Source organism: Populus nigra, chromosome 13, assembly GCF_951802175.1.
Source record: "Populus nigra chromosome 13, ddPopNigr1.1, whole genome shotgun sequence".
Classification (NCBI taxonomy): domain Eukaryota; kingdom Viridiplantae; phylum Streptophyta; class Magnoliopsida; order Malpighiales; family Salicaceae; genus Populus; species Populus nigra.
In genome coordinates, this window is record NC_084864.1 from 1,726,807 (window position 1) to 1,745,713 (window position 18,907).

General features: G+C 32.3%; 2 protein-coding genes across 5 annotated transcripts; both read left to right on the plus strand.

The window, feature by feature from the left end:
• Positions 1-352: 352 nt before the first annotated feature.
• On the plus strand, positions 353-3,824 carry LOC133670602 (protein TRIGALACTOSYLDIACYLGLYCEROL 2, chloroplastic-like). Of its 3 annotated transcripts, none has more exons than XM_062091132.1 (6): positions 353-498; positions 973-1,665; positions 1,767-2,096; positions 2,867-2,982; positions 3,219-3,309; positions 3,419-3,824. In XM_062091132.1, the coding sequence occupies exons 2-6, from the start codon at positions 1,141-1,143 to the stop codon at positions 3,509-3,511; spliced, it is 1,155 nt and encodes a 384-aa protein (XP_061947116.1). In that variant the 5' UTR covers positions 353-498; positions 973-1,140; the 3' UTR covers positions 3,512-3,824. The 3 variants fall into 3 exon arrangements, with proteins under 3 accessions (XP_061947116.1, XP_061947118.1, XP_061947117.1); XM_062091133.1 differs by having other exon boundaries at positions 355-498; positions 958-1,665; XM_062091134.1 differs by lacking the exons at positions 3,219-3,309; positions 3,419-3,824 and having other exon boundaries at positions 2,856-2,982.
• An 8,092-nt stretch (positions 3,825-11,916) lies between these two features.
• LOC133671164 (uncharacterized) lies at positions 11,917-17,169 on the plus strand. 2 transcript variants are annotated; one of them, XM_062091820.1, is made up of 4 exons: positions 11,917-13,946; positions 14,451-14,759; positions 15,474-15,568; positions 16,126-17,169. In XM_062091820.1, exons 1-4 carry the CDS (start codon positions 13,014-13,016, stop codon positions 16,973-16,975), a joined length of 2,187 nt encoding a protein of 728 aa, XP_061947804.1. In that variant the 5' UTR covers positions 11,917-13,013; the 3' UTR covers positions 16,976-17,169. The 2 variants fall into 2 exon arrangements, with proteins under 2 accessions (XP_061947804.1, XP_061947805.1); XM_062091821.1 differs by having other exon boundaries at positions 11,919-13,946; positions 15,477-15,568.
• The last annotated feature ends 1,738 nt before the right edge of the window (positions 17,170-18,907 follow it).

The window sequence follows — 18,907 nt, forward strand, 5'->3', positions numbered from 1 at the left end:
GAAGTTATAAATAGGTTGCATGTAAATTAAATATGTGAAATTAATTTACCAAATTTCAGTGAAGCTTCATGGACCATCATAAAATAAAATATCATGGATTATAAATAAAATATTAAAAAAATAAAATTTATTAACATAAAATAAAATAATTCAATTCAATTGAAAAGAAACTCGATAAAAATACCTTTATCTTTTATGAAATGACTCATCATGTTTTTTAAAATTTAAAATTTTATTTATTATTTAAAATTAATTTTTATATGTTTAGATTATTTTAAAATATTCATATTAAAAATAAAAAAAAATATTTTAATATATTTATATAAAAAAAAAGGCAAAAGAATACTTTGAAAACAAATCTTCATGCGAATCAAACGTTTCTCTCTTTTTCCACATGTTTGAATAACATACACTCCTGTTGCCTCTTTGATCTAATCTCTTTCTCTCTCACTTCAGATTCTTATAATATCAGTAGAAAGAAAAACCCAGCTCTCTAAGGTAAGTTGTTTTCCTTCTTTAATTTTGTGTGTGTATATACCCGCCTTGCTTTTTATCAATATGTGCACTACTCTTTGGTGACTGAGAAAATGCTTTGACTTGTAAAGGAAAGTTGAAATTTTGAATCATGGGTTTTGTTTAACTGGTTGATATTTGAATAACCCATTTTGTGATTTTTCAAATTGAGAATTTATTCTATTAGTGTTTTGTAGTGGAATCTTACGTTGAGTGTATGGTTGGTGAAGATGTAGTTATGTAGAGAATGATCAGTGCTTAAGATTGGTAATTGAATGGCTATCTCTGTTTGGCTGCTGAGATAATGTGGGAAATGAAAAGAAAGGGTTTCTCTATGAGTTAAAGACTAGAACCTTGCTTTGTTGTTTTTGGTATTTTAGTTAACTCGAATAGAAATTTGCAAAATTTCTGATTGATTATTTATTTCTGGGAAACACATAAAAGGGTTTTGTTTTGTAGTTGCCTTAATTGGACTGGTGGAGATTTCAGCTGCTGAAGAATGTTATGAGGGTAAATTTTAGTTCAAAACTTGGTTAAAGGATAAGTCTTTGTTGAGGATATCAACTCGTACCATTGTTGCGAGGCATTGTCATAAAAGCTTTCATTGAGCTGTGATTGTGCAGAAAGATGGTTGGGAAGTCATTAGTCCAAGTTTCAAACTGTCCTCCTATACTATCTTCGTCATCATTGATTAATGTATCTCATAGTTCTTCAAACTTCTTGCCTTTTCTTCCGGCAAGACCACAAAAGAAATTCATGGGGGTGCGAGCTATGTCAGCAGATACAGGGCATAGCCAACAACCACCCTCTTCTTCGGAGAAAATGAATGCACTTGCAGTTATTTTGGAGGTTCCTCGTAATATTTGGAGGCAAACATTGAAGCCGTTAAGTGATTTTGGGTTTGGTCGGAAGAGCATTTGGGAAGGTGGTGTTGGGTTGTTTCTTGTGTCTGGTGCAGTGCTTGTTGCACTCAGTTTGGCTTGGTTGAGGGGGTTTCTATTGCGTTCTAAATTCAGGAAGTACTCGGCTGTGCTTGAATTTGCTCAAGCTAGTGGTATTTGCACAGGAACACAAGTTAGGATTAGAGGGGTCACTGTTGGTGAAGTTATCCGCGTTAATCCTTCTTTGAAGAGTATAGAGGCTGTTGTGGAGGTTAGATTAATGATTATTTTTTTTAGTGTTTCTTCCTGACATATAAATGCTGAGGTTTGTGGTTTTGTTTTTAGTCAAATGTGTTCCCTTGTATTTTTCAGGTTGAGGATGATAAAAATTTCATACCTAAAAATTCATTGATTGAGGTGAACCAGTCTGGTCTTCTCATGGAAACAATGATTGATATCACTCCTCGTGATCCAATTCCAACACCTTCTGTTGGACCTCTTGATGCTGAATGTGTTAAAGAAGGTCTAATTGTTTGTGATAGGCAAAAATTAAAGGGACATCAAGGGGTGAGTTTGGATGCCTTGGTTGGGATATTCACTCGTATTGGACGAGAAGTAGAGGAAATTGGTGTTGCCAAGAGCTATTCATTGGCTGAGTGTGCTGCTGCTGTTATTGAAGAGGCAAAGCCACTGCTTACAAAGGTTTGATGTGCCCTACTTATGCTTTGTTCTAGTTTCGATGGATAACATATTGTCATGCATGCACTCTTTAATTAAATAACTGTCTCAGTTTTGCAATCATCAACATGGTTCTTATGAAAGTGAAGGCTTTCTTCTCATACTAGTTAAACTTCACCTGCTGTCTTATGAAGTTTCTGCGGACCTCATTTGTCTTAATAAAATATGCTGCATGAGAGCCAATCCGTTCAATTAAATTGCTGGGGCACCCTTAGGACCAAAAGAAGTGCAGAATTGATGATGATATTACATTTCTTAAAATTTTGATAAAAAGAAAGAAGGATTTAACTTGAGCATTGGGTTTGTAAAACTCTTAAGAAACTTCATGCACAGTTTAGGTGTTCAGGAACCATCTAGTTTCTTGCTTGTTCATTTGAATGATCAAATAGAATCATGTGAATGACAATGCTTTTCAGGTTTAAGGTTGTCGGCCATTAATTTGTAATTACCCTGTAAATGAGTGAACTACATTATGGAATTTGAGAGTGCAGCATTTCATCTAACCAGAAAACTTAAAGATGAACTCATTCCATTTCACTGAAACTCCTGCATTATTGTCATATATGCCTTATGATATTTGACAGTTAGGCAATTTGGACATTGATTGGTATAAGGTAGTGCATGTATCTTGTGCATGTACTTTGCCTACTGCGTGATTGAAATTCTTCCATGTTTGTTGTCAACATTTAACTTGTATCCATGCATACTTTGATTTTGATGTAGTGATGTCTCAGATTAAAGCCATGACTGAAGATATTCATCCTTTGCTGTCTGAGGTTCGTGATAGTGGCCTGCTAAAGGAAGTTGAGGATTTAACCAGAAACTTATCACAAGCCTCTGAAGATTTAAGGTAAATTGTCCCAAACACTTTTCCTTATCCCCCCCCTCCCCACAATTTAGAATGTTTATTGATGTCTCACGTTTACCATTTTAACACTCAAATATGATGATGACCTAAATGAAAAATCCAAATATAACCCAAAAGAAACAAAGTGGTGGTTTTTTTTCATGGAAATCTAGGTTTACTGCATCTTTATCCTACTTTTTTACGCTAGCTCACAATTGTAGACCTTCCATTTTCCTCAGAAGGGCACATACATCCATTATGACACCAGAGAACACTGAGTTGATTCAAAAGTCCATTTACAGTTTGATTTTCACTATGAAAAACATTGAGGTGAGATCTTAATCTGAAACTTATTCCGTTTTCTGATAATGCAGAAATCATGAGTGCTGTTGTCTAATTATTTTTTATCCCTGTTCTGTGTATTCTTCAACCATATCAGAATATAAGCTCTGATATTCTGGGATTCACGGGTGATGAGGCTACAAGACGTAACTTGAAAGCACTTATAAAGTCCCTCAGCAGGTTATTATAAAATCCAATGAACCGCGAAAATGGTATGGCTATCTTCAACAGCTGATTAGATGGCCTGAAACGGTTCCCTCATTGTGTTAGCATTATTGATGCAGAAGGGCTCATTCTAGACTACTTGTTGAATGTTCTCCCATGGCCTAGCTAGAAGTGACAAGAGAATGCTTTTTAGACGAAAGCATTTTTGTTATACGAAATCATTGATTGGCATTCTGAATATTTTCAATTTTTTTTCCATGAGATATTACTTCCCAACCAAGAAACTAAGTCCATATTAGAAGAAATAGAATACATCATCAAGAATTCCTCGTCCATAATTCTTTCTTTTCTTGTCATTTAGCTCTCTTCTTGAAAGAATCAAGATGGTTATTCAAAGAATCAGAAATTTCCACGTGTATCTTGGAGTAAATTCAAGTCCTAATCTTCGATTTAGCTACTCTTATGCTTCTAAGAACCTGATACAATATCTTCCTTGATCTTTATTATTGAATTCAAAATCAATGGCTAAAATAAAAAAATATGAATAAAAATTATAAATGTAATTTTAAAATTAATGATTTAAATTTAAAGAATATGACATATTATATTTTTAAGAATATAAAAATATAAAGTTTGATAGTGTGGTACTTTCTGCTTTTTAAAATGTTTTTCAAATTATTTTTTGCATGAAAAAACATTAAATTAATGCTTTTTAAATATTTTTTAATGATTTTCATGTGTCAATGTTGAAAATAAAAAAACTCAATTTGATATATTTTTAATTTAAAAAAAATATACACCACATTAATCAACTCTCATGTCAATTAGAAAGACAAACAAATTACGAATATATCACTCACCATATTTGATTTTACTTTTAAAAAGTACTTTACAGCTCATTATCAAACATTAATGGATTAAAATTAATATTGTGTTTACTTCTGCGTTTCAAAGTGTTTTTAAAATTATTTTTCATTTAGAAAAACATCAAGTTAATATATATGTTTTAAGTATTTCTAGAAGGTTTTGATATGTTAATATTTAAAATAAAAAAATTTTAAAAAATCTAATTTTAATATGGAAAAATCACTTTTTTAAAACTATTCCAGCACAATAATAAATACCCAGTAAATACAAGTGTATATAATTATTTGTTTCACAAGTGAAAGTCGGTGTAGTTACAATCATTCACATGCTATCCTTGAAGAGGTGGTAGCCAGCAGCACCATATATCTGACCATGCAACCGATCAACGTCTGAGTCTTTGCGTATTTTTTTGACAATATGGTCCTTTTTTCTTCCGTGATTTCCTTCATTTTGTAGTGTTCTAAGTTTTAGCTTCCTTTCACGTTTATCTTGCTGTGTTTTTCGTTAATTACTTGCAACTTTATGGTGAATTTGCTTTTAGAAACATAAATGTCTGATTTGAGGCCAAACATTCAAGCAAAATGTTACACAACAAATGAGGGATTTTCTTAGGGCATGGTTTTTTTTTTTGTCATAATTATTAAATTCAACTTGGTGTGGTAGGTTGATTTGGGATTCGGATCTTAATCTTGATTGGGTTTTAAAAAAAAAAAAATAGACTGGAAGGTTGATTCAACAGGTCAATCCATGACTCAATTATACCTGTTTGGTTTTTTTAAAAATCTTTAAAATAATAATGTTTTAATTTTTAAAAAAATATTAAAAATTTATTGTTTTGATTATTTAAATTAACTCATCCAATTCGAGATTCTGATAATAAGCTTAGCTGAGATTAATAACTTTGCTTTTTGCATTTTCCATCACACTTCTAATTACAATATGAAATGAAGATTTATTTTTACATAATGCATAGGAAAATAATAAAAAAATAAATTCACAATAATTAGTACCTTAAACAAAATCTTACAGATTACTGAAAGATTGTCTTCATTTTGACCTCACAATGGTTTTTATATTTAATCGATGGAGTGTTAATTAGAGGGGGAAAAATGAAGAAAATGTCATTTTAGTTCTTAATCTATACTTATATATAAAAAATTAATTATATGTCAAGCAAATGATTATTGATTAGGCTCATCAACCTTTGGATTAATTTGTCTTGTCTGAAACCTTAATGAGATTTGATCTCAAATCTTTAAGAGGATGTCAACTGATTATTATTATTATTATTATTATTTTGATAATTAAATTGTTCATAATAAATATTTGTAGAAATAATTTAATGGGCCATTATTGCCTAACTTTAGTGCTGCTGTAATAAGAGTGTGCCTCAGCTGGTGGGGGGGCGATGGTGATGTTTCTGCAAAATGAACACAAAATTAGGCATGCGTGGTCAACGTGCCATCCCAAAAATAATTGGTAGGGACTTCACTATATGTCATCATCATTATTTTTTTATAGGTTAAGGTGTTTCTAGGTTTTATAACAAGGAGATTAATAAATTCTCTTATAATTTGGTTTTAAATATGCTCATCTATATTAAAAAAAAAAAAACTCAAACAAATACATTGATATTCTTTTGAATTAGAATTTGAGATGATCATATAAAAAAACAATTTTTCTTAACGTTTGATTACTATTTCAGGATAAAATAAATTAAATTAATAAAAATAAAGAGGATGTATTTTCTATACTTTTTATTTTAAAACTCCAAAAGTTCACTTTAAAACTATTTTGAAAATAGATTTATTGATTTTTTATATGTCTCTTTAATTAAACATGTTTTTTTTCTTTATTATTTATGTCTCTTTTATTTCAAAATAGTAACCAAACTATATCTTTTAAATGTCATCCTCGCTAATATTTAAAAGTCATTCAAGTTGTAGGGAGTGCTTGTTTATGTGATTGAACATGTTTTTTAAAGTGATTTTCAAATTGTTTTTTTGTTTGAAAATATATCAGATATATTTTTAGATATTTTGATATGATGATATCAAAAATTAAAAAAAAAACATTATCATAATACATTTACAATTAAAAAGTAATTTTAAAAAGTAATTTTCACTACACTACTAAACACACACACTTAAATTACATGATTTTTTTTTATTGTACGATAAGTTAAATCCAAGTCACTTTTAAAAAATTAAAAAAATAATTTTTTTTTAATAAATTATTATTTTCTCTACATTATCCTAATATAGTAGCATTAAATAAAAATCCTAACCAATGGGAAAACAAATATATCAAGAAAAAAAAAGGTAATATGAACAAAATCACGAAGAAGAGATGTATTCAATTCAAAGTGTCGGGATTTTGTTCTAGATGGGTTCTTGACTAATCAACATTATTAATCTTTTTGCTTAGGGATTACATTAATGCAAATGAGTGTTGTCAAGAAACCAAACCTTCTTGCTTTATTGACAATTAACTTTAAATCAGCAAATAATTACAACCACTTTAGCATATTCTAACCCTTAATCTTATTGCTTTTTTCCTTGTTTTCAATTTGTTCAACAAATACTCAAGAAATTAAAAGAGAGAGAGAGAGAGAGAGGAACAAAGAAATTATTAGGTAATAAGTCGCAAACAGAGATGTATGGCATGTGTGATGTGTCGGCAACCATAAGATTAGTAATTATTACTCGATAAAAAGAAAAAAAAAACAAAACAAAATATACTTGATCTTGCTTAAGAGTTACACTGTACCTTTATATATACTTGAATAGGATACTTGCCTTGTTACATCCAAAGTATTAATCCCTCCCGGTCTAATATTCAATTCACAGTTTAACTTATCTTATAGATTCACCGAATTAACTCAAGTCAATTTAAAATTATATTATTTTAAAATTTAAAAAACAATAAAATTAAACAACATCAATTTGAATGATTAGAAAAACAGGTTTTGACATGGCCAACTCTCTTTTGGTTTAATTTAAAACCGAATTCAAATCAAGTCTTGAATTGATTAATCACCGGATTGGTCTAGCTGGTCGGGTAGGTTTAATAATATTGAATGCATTTCTGGAGATTTATCAAAGAAAAACTTCCTTTTTCTTTTTGAAATATTGGAAAATTTTATTTTTGAAAAAGTTTAAACAATGTAAATTTAAATTATTAGAAAAACAGGTCATGATAAGGTCGATTTTCATCTGGTTTAATTTAAATTCGGATTCAAATCAAGTCTCGAATCAAGTAGTCATCAAATTGGTCTGACGGATCAGGGTATCTTTAATAACATTGAATACATTTTTGTATTCTCGAGATTTATCAAAGACAAACTTCCTTTTCTTGAAATTATAAGCAAACTTGTTCTCTCCATTGTCTTCCAATCAAAGTCAAGCCTCCTTTGAATGAACACAGAAGGGTATGGGCTCTCCATCGATGTTGCCATATCAACTTCTCCTACATTAAAATCATAAGCTATATATTTTTGAATCACACCAGTGATCTTATACTCTGCAGTAAAAAGATGAGTTAAATTCCTAGGATGATGCAGACAGCAGGTCTAAAACCTGGATTTTGGTGGTAAAAATTGTAAAAAAAATACCTTAATGGCTGGAAAAAAAGAGAGGTAAGAGGTAAAATTTTGCATTGAGGCTACAGTGGCTGCTGCCATGGTCTCAAAGGAAGACAGATTCTTTTCATCTTCCTGTAATCTTTAGAGATTCCTTGTGCTTTCACATCGTTTATGTTCATCGAATTTGTTGAAAAAAATGGTTGAAGTTGAGAATCTAACGTTAATGGCGGCAATGATTAGACAAACAAAGCTTTAGGACAGCTCTCAAGTTAGGTCCAGGATGTCACAATGACATAATCTTTTTGCAACTTGAAGTATTTTTTATTTAAATAATATTTTTTAATTTTTAAAATTGAATTTTAATATTAACATATTAAAAAATATAAAAAAACAATTTTTCTTAAAGAAATCCAAAACTTTTTGGAGACGCTTAGTCTCACCTCAACTAGGTAATTAAAAACTTAAAAACTCCATCATATTTTTCTATTTAACTTGGAACTTAATCCAAACCAAATCCGGAATCTTGAGTTTCTATGCAAACCCTTTATGTTGTTCCTAGTTTATTCTATTAACTATAAATAAAACATGAACCACCTTTTCTTTATGTTCTTTGCAAGTATTATATATATATATATATATATATATAATTGTTTGCTTTGGCATGATGATGTTGATTAAGTACAAGAAAACATTATTAAAAACATGCATTGTCGTTAAGGGTGAGAAAAATCCAATTAAATTAAGAAAATAAAAAATTTAAAAAAAAACTCAAATCATGAAAAAAAATCAATTAAAATATTTTTCAAATATTCAGTTTGGTTCGGTTTCAATTTTATAAGTCCGAAACTAAGAAACCAAACTCAACTAAATTAAAAAAAAAACAAACTAAACTGAAACCAAACTCATTAAAAAGTCCAAAAAAACCCAAAAAACAATATAATTTTTTGTTTTTAATATAAAATAACCGAACTTAAACCAAAATTAAAATCAATCAATTTGAACCGGTTTTAATTTTATTTTTTATATTTTATAAGATTTTAATTTAATTATTTTTAGTAATAAAAATCAAATTCGATCGAAAAACATCACCCCCAATTGCTTTCAATTTGATGAGAAATAGAACCTTGCAACGGCATTGCAGACGCTAGGGATTCTGTGGATTGACTTGGCCATATCAGTTGTCAGCATACTAAACATCGCAGAGATGCCTCACGCTTGATTGTTTTTTAGCATTCCTTCTCTGTCAAGTAAAACGCCCCTTTCTTGGTTGACCTCGGAGCACAGCTTTGTCTTTCATGGCGATCCATGTCTGGCTTGCTCAGCCTGCTCACTGTCTTGATTGCGTAAAATCATCCTGCAATTCTCTTTTTTATCAGTTTACAATTCCTGTCATCACGCAGAATCCTGTCCAGATAAGCAAATCCGCAAAATAACATAGTTTTTATCAAGTTGATTAAATTACGAGTTAATTTATCAGATTATCTAGATTTAATCAGTAAATTTCATTATAAATATTTTAAAACCTAGCCTATGCCATGTTTCAGATTGACTTGACTGAGTTTAATAATACTGATAATGATTCAAAATCCAAACTCAAGAACTCATTCAATCCTCTACTCATTCTCACCAAAATATTACACATTTGATGAAAAAGGTAATCAAGAACTTAATTTGGAAAACTTCCTAATAATCTTAGAAAAGGGAATCTGATAAAAATGGATGCTTTAAAAGTCCGTCCAAATACACTGCAGAAACTACTACGGTAACAAAATCACCATGCAAGAGAGGTAATTCATCCCCAGTTGTGGAACAATATCCAAGAAATCAACATGGAAGCACGCACACCCATCAATATTGTGGATAATGAAGCAACACAAGCCATGAATCTAAATGAATCATGACAAGATAATGCAGTAGCGATGAGATCTTTCTACTGTGAGGTGAAATCTTCATACCAGTTACAATTTTTTTGTGGGGCAAATTCTGTCTCTGAAGATAGCCCAAATCAAGCATGATCATATGTTTTGATTGCATGAGATAGAGCCAAATTGGTGTGGGGGCAAAACCAACAAACCCTAAAAAGAAGACTCATGAGAAGTGAATCAGCTAAGCACAAAAATCGACAGCTCACGCAAGATTTAATACCCTTTTAAACATAATCTTAAACAAGTTATTCATATTTGTAGGATGTTTGGAAATATGATAATGGTTATTTTTTAATGTGTTTGTTGTTAAAAAATACATTAAAATATTTTTATTTTTTAAAAATTATTTTTGATATTAATACATCAAAATGATTTGAAAACACCAAAAAAATATTAATTTAAAAAAAAAAATTTAAAAACACTTTTAAAACGTAAAAATAAAATGCCATTAAACTTATATACTATAAAAAAAAAATATTTCTATTATTAAAATAGAGCATGACATGATATTGTATCAAAGGAGCTAGGACTAAAGTTCAAGAACTTGGACCTAATCTATAAACACAAAATGAAGTAAACATAAGGCGATAAAAAGAAACACATAGTTTCAATTGAGAAACAAATAATGTGAAGGATGTAATTAAAAAAATCAAGATTTCATCAGGACTAAAATGTAAACTTTTATATGCAAGATTTATTCCTTTTTTATGCCTTCTACGGATCTATAGATTAAAGGAAAGGAATACTTACCTTTGTAATCAAGTGCTTATCTCTTCCTTTTGCAACATGGGGTCACAAATTCTTTGTTTTTTTTATTTTTTTTATATATTTTTCCTTAAAGTTTTGGAGAAGAATCATAGTTATAAATTAAATTAGAGGGTTCATCTAGTACATTAATCTAAGTTAGTAAAAAATAAAAAAATTAACAGGATTTTATATTCGAGTTTTAATAAGGTCAAGCACATTATAAATTTACTTGCTGGATGAATCAAATCAAACCAAATTAACTCTAAATTGACAATTTAAAACTCAATTAAAATTTAATTAACCGAGTACCGAGCTGATATACAGACCGAGTATAGAGAAAAAAAAAACCAAAAGTTATTTCCAAGATAATAGAATAGAGTAATAAAAAAAAAATAGAAACAAGATAAAAGAATGCAACAGGGCAACTGCCATGCTATCTTAGGGATGTGACAACCTTTTCAGGTAGCCGACAACCTTTACCTTGTAAATAACACCCCCAATTGCGGAGCACATGCACCCATTTGCAGCATAACATACAGTACACTATCAAAATTATTATTTATTATTTTTTAGTTTTCTTTGAATGTTACATATAACTTAATGGATGATGATATTCTTAAATCAATTTTCGTTTTTCAAGATTATCTATTTTCTGTTAAATATATCTTGTTTTAAAACTTATGAGGCGTTTAAAATTGAGTTTCAACGTATTTTTTTTTGTTAAAATTTTATAAAAAAATTAAAGTATATATTTTTAAAATATGTTAATATTAAAAATAATTTTTTTAAAAAAATAAAAATTTGATATTTTTTTAAGTAAAAAATATTTTAAAAAGTAATCGTTACAACACTTTCAAACACCATCTCAATCTAATACTTAAAATAACCGTGTTAATTTATAAAAATCCAAACTATATTTAAAAAAAACTAGTCAAACAACATCAAGTCATAAACTATATTTGTAAGTATGTGTATAATTCAATGCATTTATATGCAGTTAAAAAAAAAGGTGTCCATCAATGGTGTTTTATATAGATAATGTATATTCTTCTTACCTTTAATGAGTTCATACCATTTAATTCATAAACTTTTTTTTTTTATCAACGACTAATGTTAAATTAAAAGCAGCAAATTCTTTAAAATTCAGGAATTATAAAGGAATAAATTTAATTATTTAAAAAATTCCATAGATTGATTACTGACAAAATAAGTAACTTAATCCTTACATTCTATGACAGTAATATTCCTCTAACAGTTTCTGCAAGAATTCAAGAGACTTTTGTTTTTCATAGTCCAAATCCACAAAACCAAACACTCCCAATTCACTAAGTACGATTTACAAATCCTTTTTTATATTCATGGATTGAATTCCTCAATCCAATCAAAGAGAGCTTGTTGAAGTGGGTCAGGTTTCATTTTTTTTTTCTTGGACACATTACAAGTTGTTGTGCATATGTCAATGTGTCAGGTTCTGACAACTCTTCTCTCTCTGGATTGTGCAATACATACCAGTCATACATTAAGCCTGGCATCATCAAATTATTCTCTTTAGCTTTTCATCGGTATGTTGCAAAAATTTCAGCTTCTTATGATCACATGATATCATATCCCATGTTACATGCTGCACCTGTCAAGAACTGGCTTAGCTTCTTTGTGTGCTTTGTATTAAAAAAAAGGTTGCCTTTTTTAAGTCCATTTTGATTTACAAAATAAATTTGCAAACTTGCCTTTGGGTTTTCCTTATCTTGGTTGTCTCTTGTAATGAGTTGTTAGCAAAAGGAAGACCAAATCTTATTTGTGAGTCTTCCTTTTTCTCTTTCTGAGTTGTTAAGTTTTTGAGCACGCACTTCAGTTGCCTCTGCCAAGCTGGACACCATTATTGCTTCTGAAAGCATCTTTAAAGGAGTTTTCAGTTTCTGGGTTTGTTTTGTTTTTACTGATTAATGTATTTTCTTGAAAAAAGTTTCCATCTTGGTTGGTTTTGGTGTCTAATATTTACTTTTAGTTAGGTTCTTTATTACTGGGGCTTGGTTTTGTTCATAGTTTATGTATTGGTTGGTATCTTGTTCGTTCTTCTAATCTGGATCTTGAGCATTCCATTTCTCTCACTTTTTTGAAACTGATATGTGGTTTAAAGCTTTTTGTGGTAAAAAATTTCATTTGGGTCTAAAGGGTGATCCTTTCTTTCCTTTTCTGAAGAAAAGTAAATATCTTTGATTGCAAATTTGCATTTTTTTTTCAATATTGACAAAAACTCTTTCTTTTCAACTATTTCTTCAAGTTCTCCATCTGGGGTATCCTTGGAGTATCTGGGCATTGGCAAAAACTCTTCCTTTTCAAATATTTCTTCAAGTTTTCCATCTGGGGTATCCTTTGAGTGATGCAAACTGAAGGCCTGTTAACAAATGGCAAGTCTTGTACCTGGAGTGTTACTCAAGCTTTTGCAGCACATGAATACAGATGTCAAGGTTGCTGGGGAACACAGGTCATCTTTATTGCAAGTGGTGAGCATTGTCCCAGCATTAGCAGGTGGTGAATTATTTCCTAATCAAGGGTTTTATCTTAAGGTATCAGATTCATCTCATGCGACTTATGTGTCTTTGCCTGATGAGCATGATGATTTAATTCTTAGTGATAAAATCCAGTTAGGCCAATTTATTCATGTTGAGAGGCTTCAATCAGCCTCACCAGTACCTATTCTTAGAGGGGTTAGGCCAGTACCAGGGAGGCACCCTTGTGTAGGGAGCCCTGAAGATATTGTAGCAACACAGTCTCCTGGTTTTCTCAATAATAATCACGTGGGGAAAGCCAAATCACCTAGAAGGGGTGTTTTGAGCAGTACGAATGTTGGAGAAAAGGATAAATCAGTGGGGGCTAGACTGAATGGTAATTCTAATAAGGATGCTTTGTCAGATAAGAAGACGACTCTGACTAGATCAAAGTCTCAATTGTCAAAACTTACACTAAATCTGGATTCGAAGAAGGAATCTGTGGCAAAATTTAAGTCAACGAGTTCAAGATCAATTCCTTCTTCCCCGACTAGTTGTTATTCATTGCCTACTTCATTTGAGAAGTTTTCAAATGGGGTTCGACTGCAGGCAAAGGTTAAGGGACTGGACAAGGGATCACCTAGGATTGTAGAAAAGGCAAGTTCTGTTCGTGGGGCCAGTCCCACTGCAAGGAGGGTGCCGGTGATCAAGAATGGTTTTCAGGGGATTGAGTTGGGGGCAAAAGCCTTGAGGAAAAGTTGGGAGGGGAATGTGGAGGTGAAGCATAGAGAGAATTCCAAATTGAGAGCTGCCAGACATGATTCAAAGCCTGAAGCTAGGAGTATTTCTGTAAGTATTATTATACATGGATTTTGTCTTTAAGCAGATTGTGATTTGGTTGAGATGTACTTGAAAAAATGTCCTGTTTCAGTTTAGATGTAAAATGTTGTCATAAATTTGGAGTAACAGGCAGGCCAAGTCTGATTTCGTTCTTTTCTTGATCATGGGTTTTCAATGTTCCTAAATATTCAGTACTTGAGCCTTTTTTTCAAACTTAAATCCTTTTTGATTGGTAAACTGTTGAATTGATTTATCTCACTCTTAATAGTGTCCTGATTTTGTGTGACCCAAAAGGTCCTGAATCTCCTTTGGTAAACTGTTGAATTGATTTATCTCACTCTTAATAGTGTCCTGATTTTGTGTGACCCAAAAGGTCCTGAATCTATGGGACTCAAAGGAGATTTTGGAAATGTTGTGCTGTTTACTGCAATTCTCCAATTCACTGTCACTGGTTTCCCAACTCATCCTTGTCGAATTATCATGATCGACATCTAAGCTAATTGTACATGGCAGACTTTGAGAAAAAGTACATCAAGTGAGAGATTGCCATCTAAAGAGGATTATAGGGCCCAAGTATCTACCAAGTCGTCTAAAGAGGAGAATAAAATTCAGATATCGACCAAGAAAAATGTTGCAAATGGAAGTTTGGATGAACAAGACAAGTCAAATAAGCTAAGAACAAGTGTTGGAAAGAAATCATCAGAACATGCTAACAATGGGTTACCAGGAAATCTGGTCAAGGTCTCGATAAATAGCAGAAGACTGACTGAAGGAAGTGTTTCATGGAGTTCACTACCCTCTTCTCTTGCCAAACTTGGAAAGGTAAAACTTCGTTTTTGACAAGTTCATGGGCTTTCTTTCTGTTTTCCGAGAGAAAAAAAAGATAGTGGTATATATGTTTGAGTTTCTAGACTTTATTAACGTTACCTGTTTGTTGAGTGCTGAATCACTGTGCTGCTTAAGAGCATTCCGTTAAGCTATTTTATAATAAAATGCATGGCCCGAGCATAACATAGTAGCCACACCTCCTTTGACAAGGAGGTTAAAAGTCCAAATGTGTCGCTCCCAAACAATCCCATCATCAAAAGAATTCAAAACAGAAAGTGTGATGTAGTTTTTAGCCAGCATTTCTTCATGAAGTAGTTTTGAATTAATGATAACAGAATACATGGCCTGAACCTTGGAGGCAGGGGCCTCAGGCCACTTAAACCTTAATTCTTCTGCTTTCAGCTGTTTGCTCATAGCAGCATAGTCATTAGTAACTTTCAGACTGTAAGTAAATATCAATATGTAACACAACGCTACATCATACATTCTGTAGTTAGTGATTTGCTCATGAGAAATGCAAGTTTTCCACATAAACTAGGGACACTGCTGATACGTTAATTACTTGAGTGGTTAAGAGCAAATTCTTTTGATTCCACGATTATTATCTGTAACATTAAGTACAATTGGTTTCTGGTATTCTAGAAGATTTATTAAATTTAATTACTCTGATATTTTCAATTTTCACATATCTCTACACTTTTTTTATAGCAGGAAGTTGTGAAGCATAGAGATGCTGCACAGATGGCAGCAATAGAGGCTATTCAAGAGGCAACTGCTGCAGAGAGCTTACTTCGATGTCTAAGGTATAACTACTCAAAGAAATAGTGGCAACAAGGGTAGAAGTATTAGATCACTAGGCTGTAACAAGCAATCAAGTTGTATAGCTTGGTTTAGGATGAATGATGCTGTTGTCTTGGTAAATGAAGACATCTTCATTTGATCTATAAGGCATCAATTGCAAGAAAAATGAACTCATGAATTGGTCAAAAGACTCCCGGGCAGCTTCATAGCAAATACTGTTGAAGGTTCTATGGATCAAAGAGTAGTTATATGCAAACAGCGTGGTTAATTATAAAAAGAAGAAGAAAATGTCAAAACTTTCTACTTGTACTTCTGATTTCTTTGTAGCTTGGACTACATCCAGTCCATATTTGAGAAATGTTGGACAAACCGAGATCAACTTGAGTTCTACTTGCATGATTAAAATATTGAGAATATGAGAAAAGTAATTTTCAGGGGATTCTTTGATTTGACATCTCGGATGTGTAATCTATGTTCAGTTTTTTTCTAGTGTATGAACATTTCAGTTTTAATTTATTTTTTTTCTGACATTTTGTATTGTGCCTCTTTTCTCTTGCAGTATGTACGCGGAGCTGACTTGCTCTGCTAAGGAAGATAACCCAAAACCTGCTGTGGAGCAGTTTTTAACTCTTCATGCGAACTTGAATAATTCTCGCTTGATTGCCGATTCTCTTTTTAAAATTACTCTAGTTGGTTCATCCCCAGATTCCAATGACAATCCATCTGAAGAAGCACTAAAGGTCACGTCTGATAGACATAAACATGCAGCCTCTTGGGTCCAAGCTGCACTGACCACCAATCTGTCGTCCTTTTCAGTGTTTACCAAAGATTCTACAACTCCTACTCTAGGTACAAAGCCTACTGCCAGCAATCAATCTATTTTAGTCCTTGAAAATTCTTCGAAGAATACCTCAACAAAAACTCAAGGGAAAGCCCGTCCAATGGTTGGCTCCAAGCTTGTAGCAACAGGAGCTTTTCGCAAACCAGGGGATAATTCTGCCATTACTCGAAAGGTGCCACCCCAACCTCCACCAGAGTGGATCAAAGGAAATGGCCTTGACGAGGCAGTGGACTTGGCAGAAATGTTGCGGATGGAATCCCAGGATTGGTTCTTGGGATTTGTTGAGAGGTTCTTGGATGCCGATGTGGATACCTCGGCTTTGTCAGATAATGGCCAAATAGCAGGGATGTTGACGCAGCTTAAAAGTGTGAATGACTGGTTAGATGAGATTGGATTGAACAAGGATGAAGCAGAAGCACCCCATGTTTCATCAGAGACTGTTGACAGGTTAAGAAAGAAGATTTACGAGTATCTTCTTACACACGTTGAATCAGCTGCTGCAGCACTAGGTGGTGGATCACAATCATCACTGGCGATCCGAACTGTAGACACTAAAACAAAGAGGTGATACTATTAGTTTTTGTAGCTTGGCCACATGCAGTGTTGGTGATGCATATAATAGTAACATACCATTTGAGCTGTGCCCCTTAGCAACCAAACCAAGTGGGCTTAGGAGCTCAGTGTTCTAATCAATGTACATAAATCCTACATGGGTTTGAGTTATAGATCACTATTAATTATCAAAGAAAGCATTTGTTGTAAGTGCAGGGTTTTTTTTATCCTCACAAGAATTTGTTTATCTTTTTCCTTGAAAGCTACACAAAATAAACAGTTCCATAAGCTGGAAAAGCAATATTTTATCTCCTTTTGGAATGCTTATGCAAGTTTCTATCAGAATATGTCCCTTTTAGATGTTCTCGTATTTGCATTCTGTGGATATGAATTGGCTCAAGAAATTGAACACTTGCCAATGCGAATTTGAAACTTAATAGGTGCTAGTTTTGTATACTGGCAAGCTTCTCAACCTCCAAGGATAGATAGCATAAAGAGATATCATGGTACAGTTGATCAATTTCTGCCAATCAACAACAAAATGCAGGCGCTGAGTCTGTCATCAACATGTTATCCACATCCTGTTTTGATGTCATGGTCTTGAAAACAAAATGGAGGAATGTTTTGAAGAAAAATGGCTGCTGGACTTCTCCAATTCCAATGTCATTCTAAGTGGTATGTTTCACCATAATTGGCATCAGAATACACCTGAAGCCAACAAACTGAAATAATTTTAATTTCACATAAAACATAGATTTGAAGTCCTGCAAACAACAAACTGAACCTTCCTACTGTCAATCTTAGTCCCATTTCCTGATCTTCCTGCCAAGCTCAATTCACCAAACGTCGTCCCACTAGTGACTTGCATAGTCTCGGATGCTTGCTGTCATGTTCTTCAGTCTTGTAGCTACGGAGGAACTCAAACTTCCTACTGTCTGCTTTTGGACTACTAGCCTATATGGTTTCTTAGCCTATTCACATTATAAAACATCTTATAGAAGGAGGAGGCATCACGCCTTTTAAATATCCTAAACTTACTCCATACTCCATACTTCAATAAGTCAAGTCTAACAAAAAGTCTAGACACATGCATAAAAACAAGTATAATTTTTAATACAACTGGTGGATTATGGTGAGATTTGACCAGCAAGTTCTACAAACCTACTTCTATAATGGATCAAATTAGTTGTAACCTGTTTAAGTTGAGATCATATCCAAATTAGAGGTGATGTTTTTGAATTTTCATTATTTTTCTAGTTGTTTTAGGATTCATTTTTCTTTGTAGTTTAAGTTGGTTTAACTACTATTTAAAAAGTCTTACGTGCTGTTCTTATAATATATTTTATGCATTATTATATTTTAAAATATATCATAATTATCTCTAATCTTAGAGTTTGAGTAAACAAAACTAGTCGTATACCAGCATTATTTTGTCGTAGCCTACCTTTGAGAAATACATTAAATTTACAGGTTTGCAATTTCTAAGATAAGAGTTATTTAACAAATGGATACTTAGGCTCCATTTATCTAAGCTTCTGCTTTTTACAATGCTTTTCAACCCAAAAAACAGAAGCAGCAACTCATACAAACTGGCTTTTGGAGACCACAATAGAGTGGATTCCAAGGATGGTAGATGTTCGTCTAGAGGACTTCCCCAGCTTCATTCTCACAACAGAACAAGATGAGGTTATGGTAAATTAAGTGATCAGAGCCGCAGAGAAAGCTTCGAAAGTTTCAGATATTATTCTAAATACTTTTGATGACTTGAAGCATGATGTTTTAGCTGCTCTCTTATCCATTTGTTAAATAACTTTGCGGATTTCAATGGAACAGGTCGCTACAATGCCACAGGGAAATAATGGGACACATGCTGCCTAGAATGGAAGAGCATGTTGAGATGCTTCAGAGACATCAAAGAAGACCATTTTTTAAGCAGGAGTACATCTCA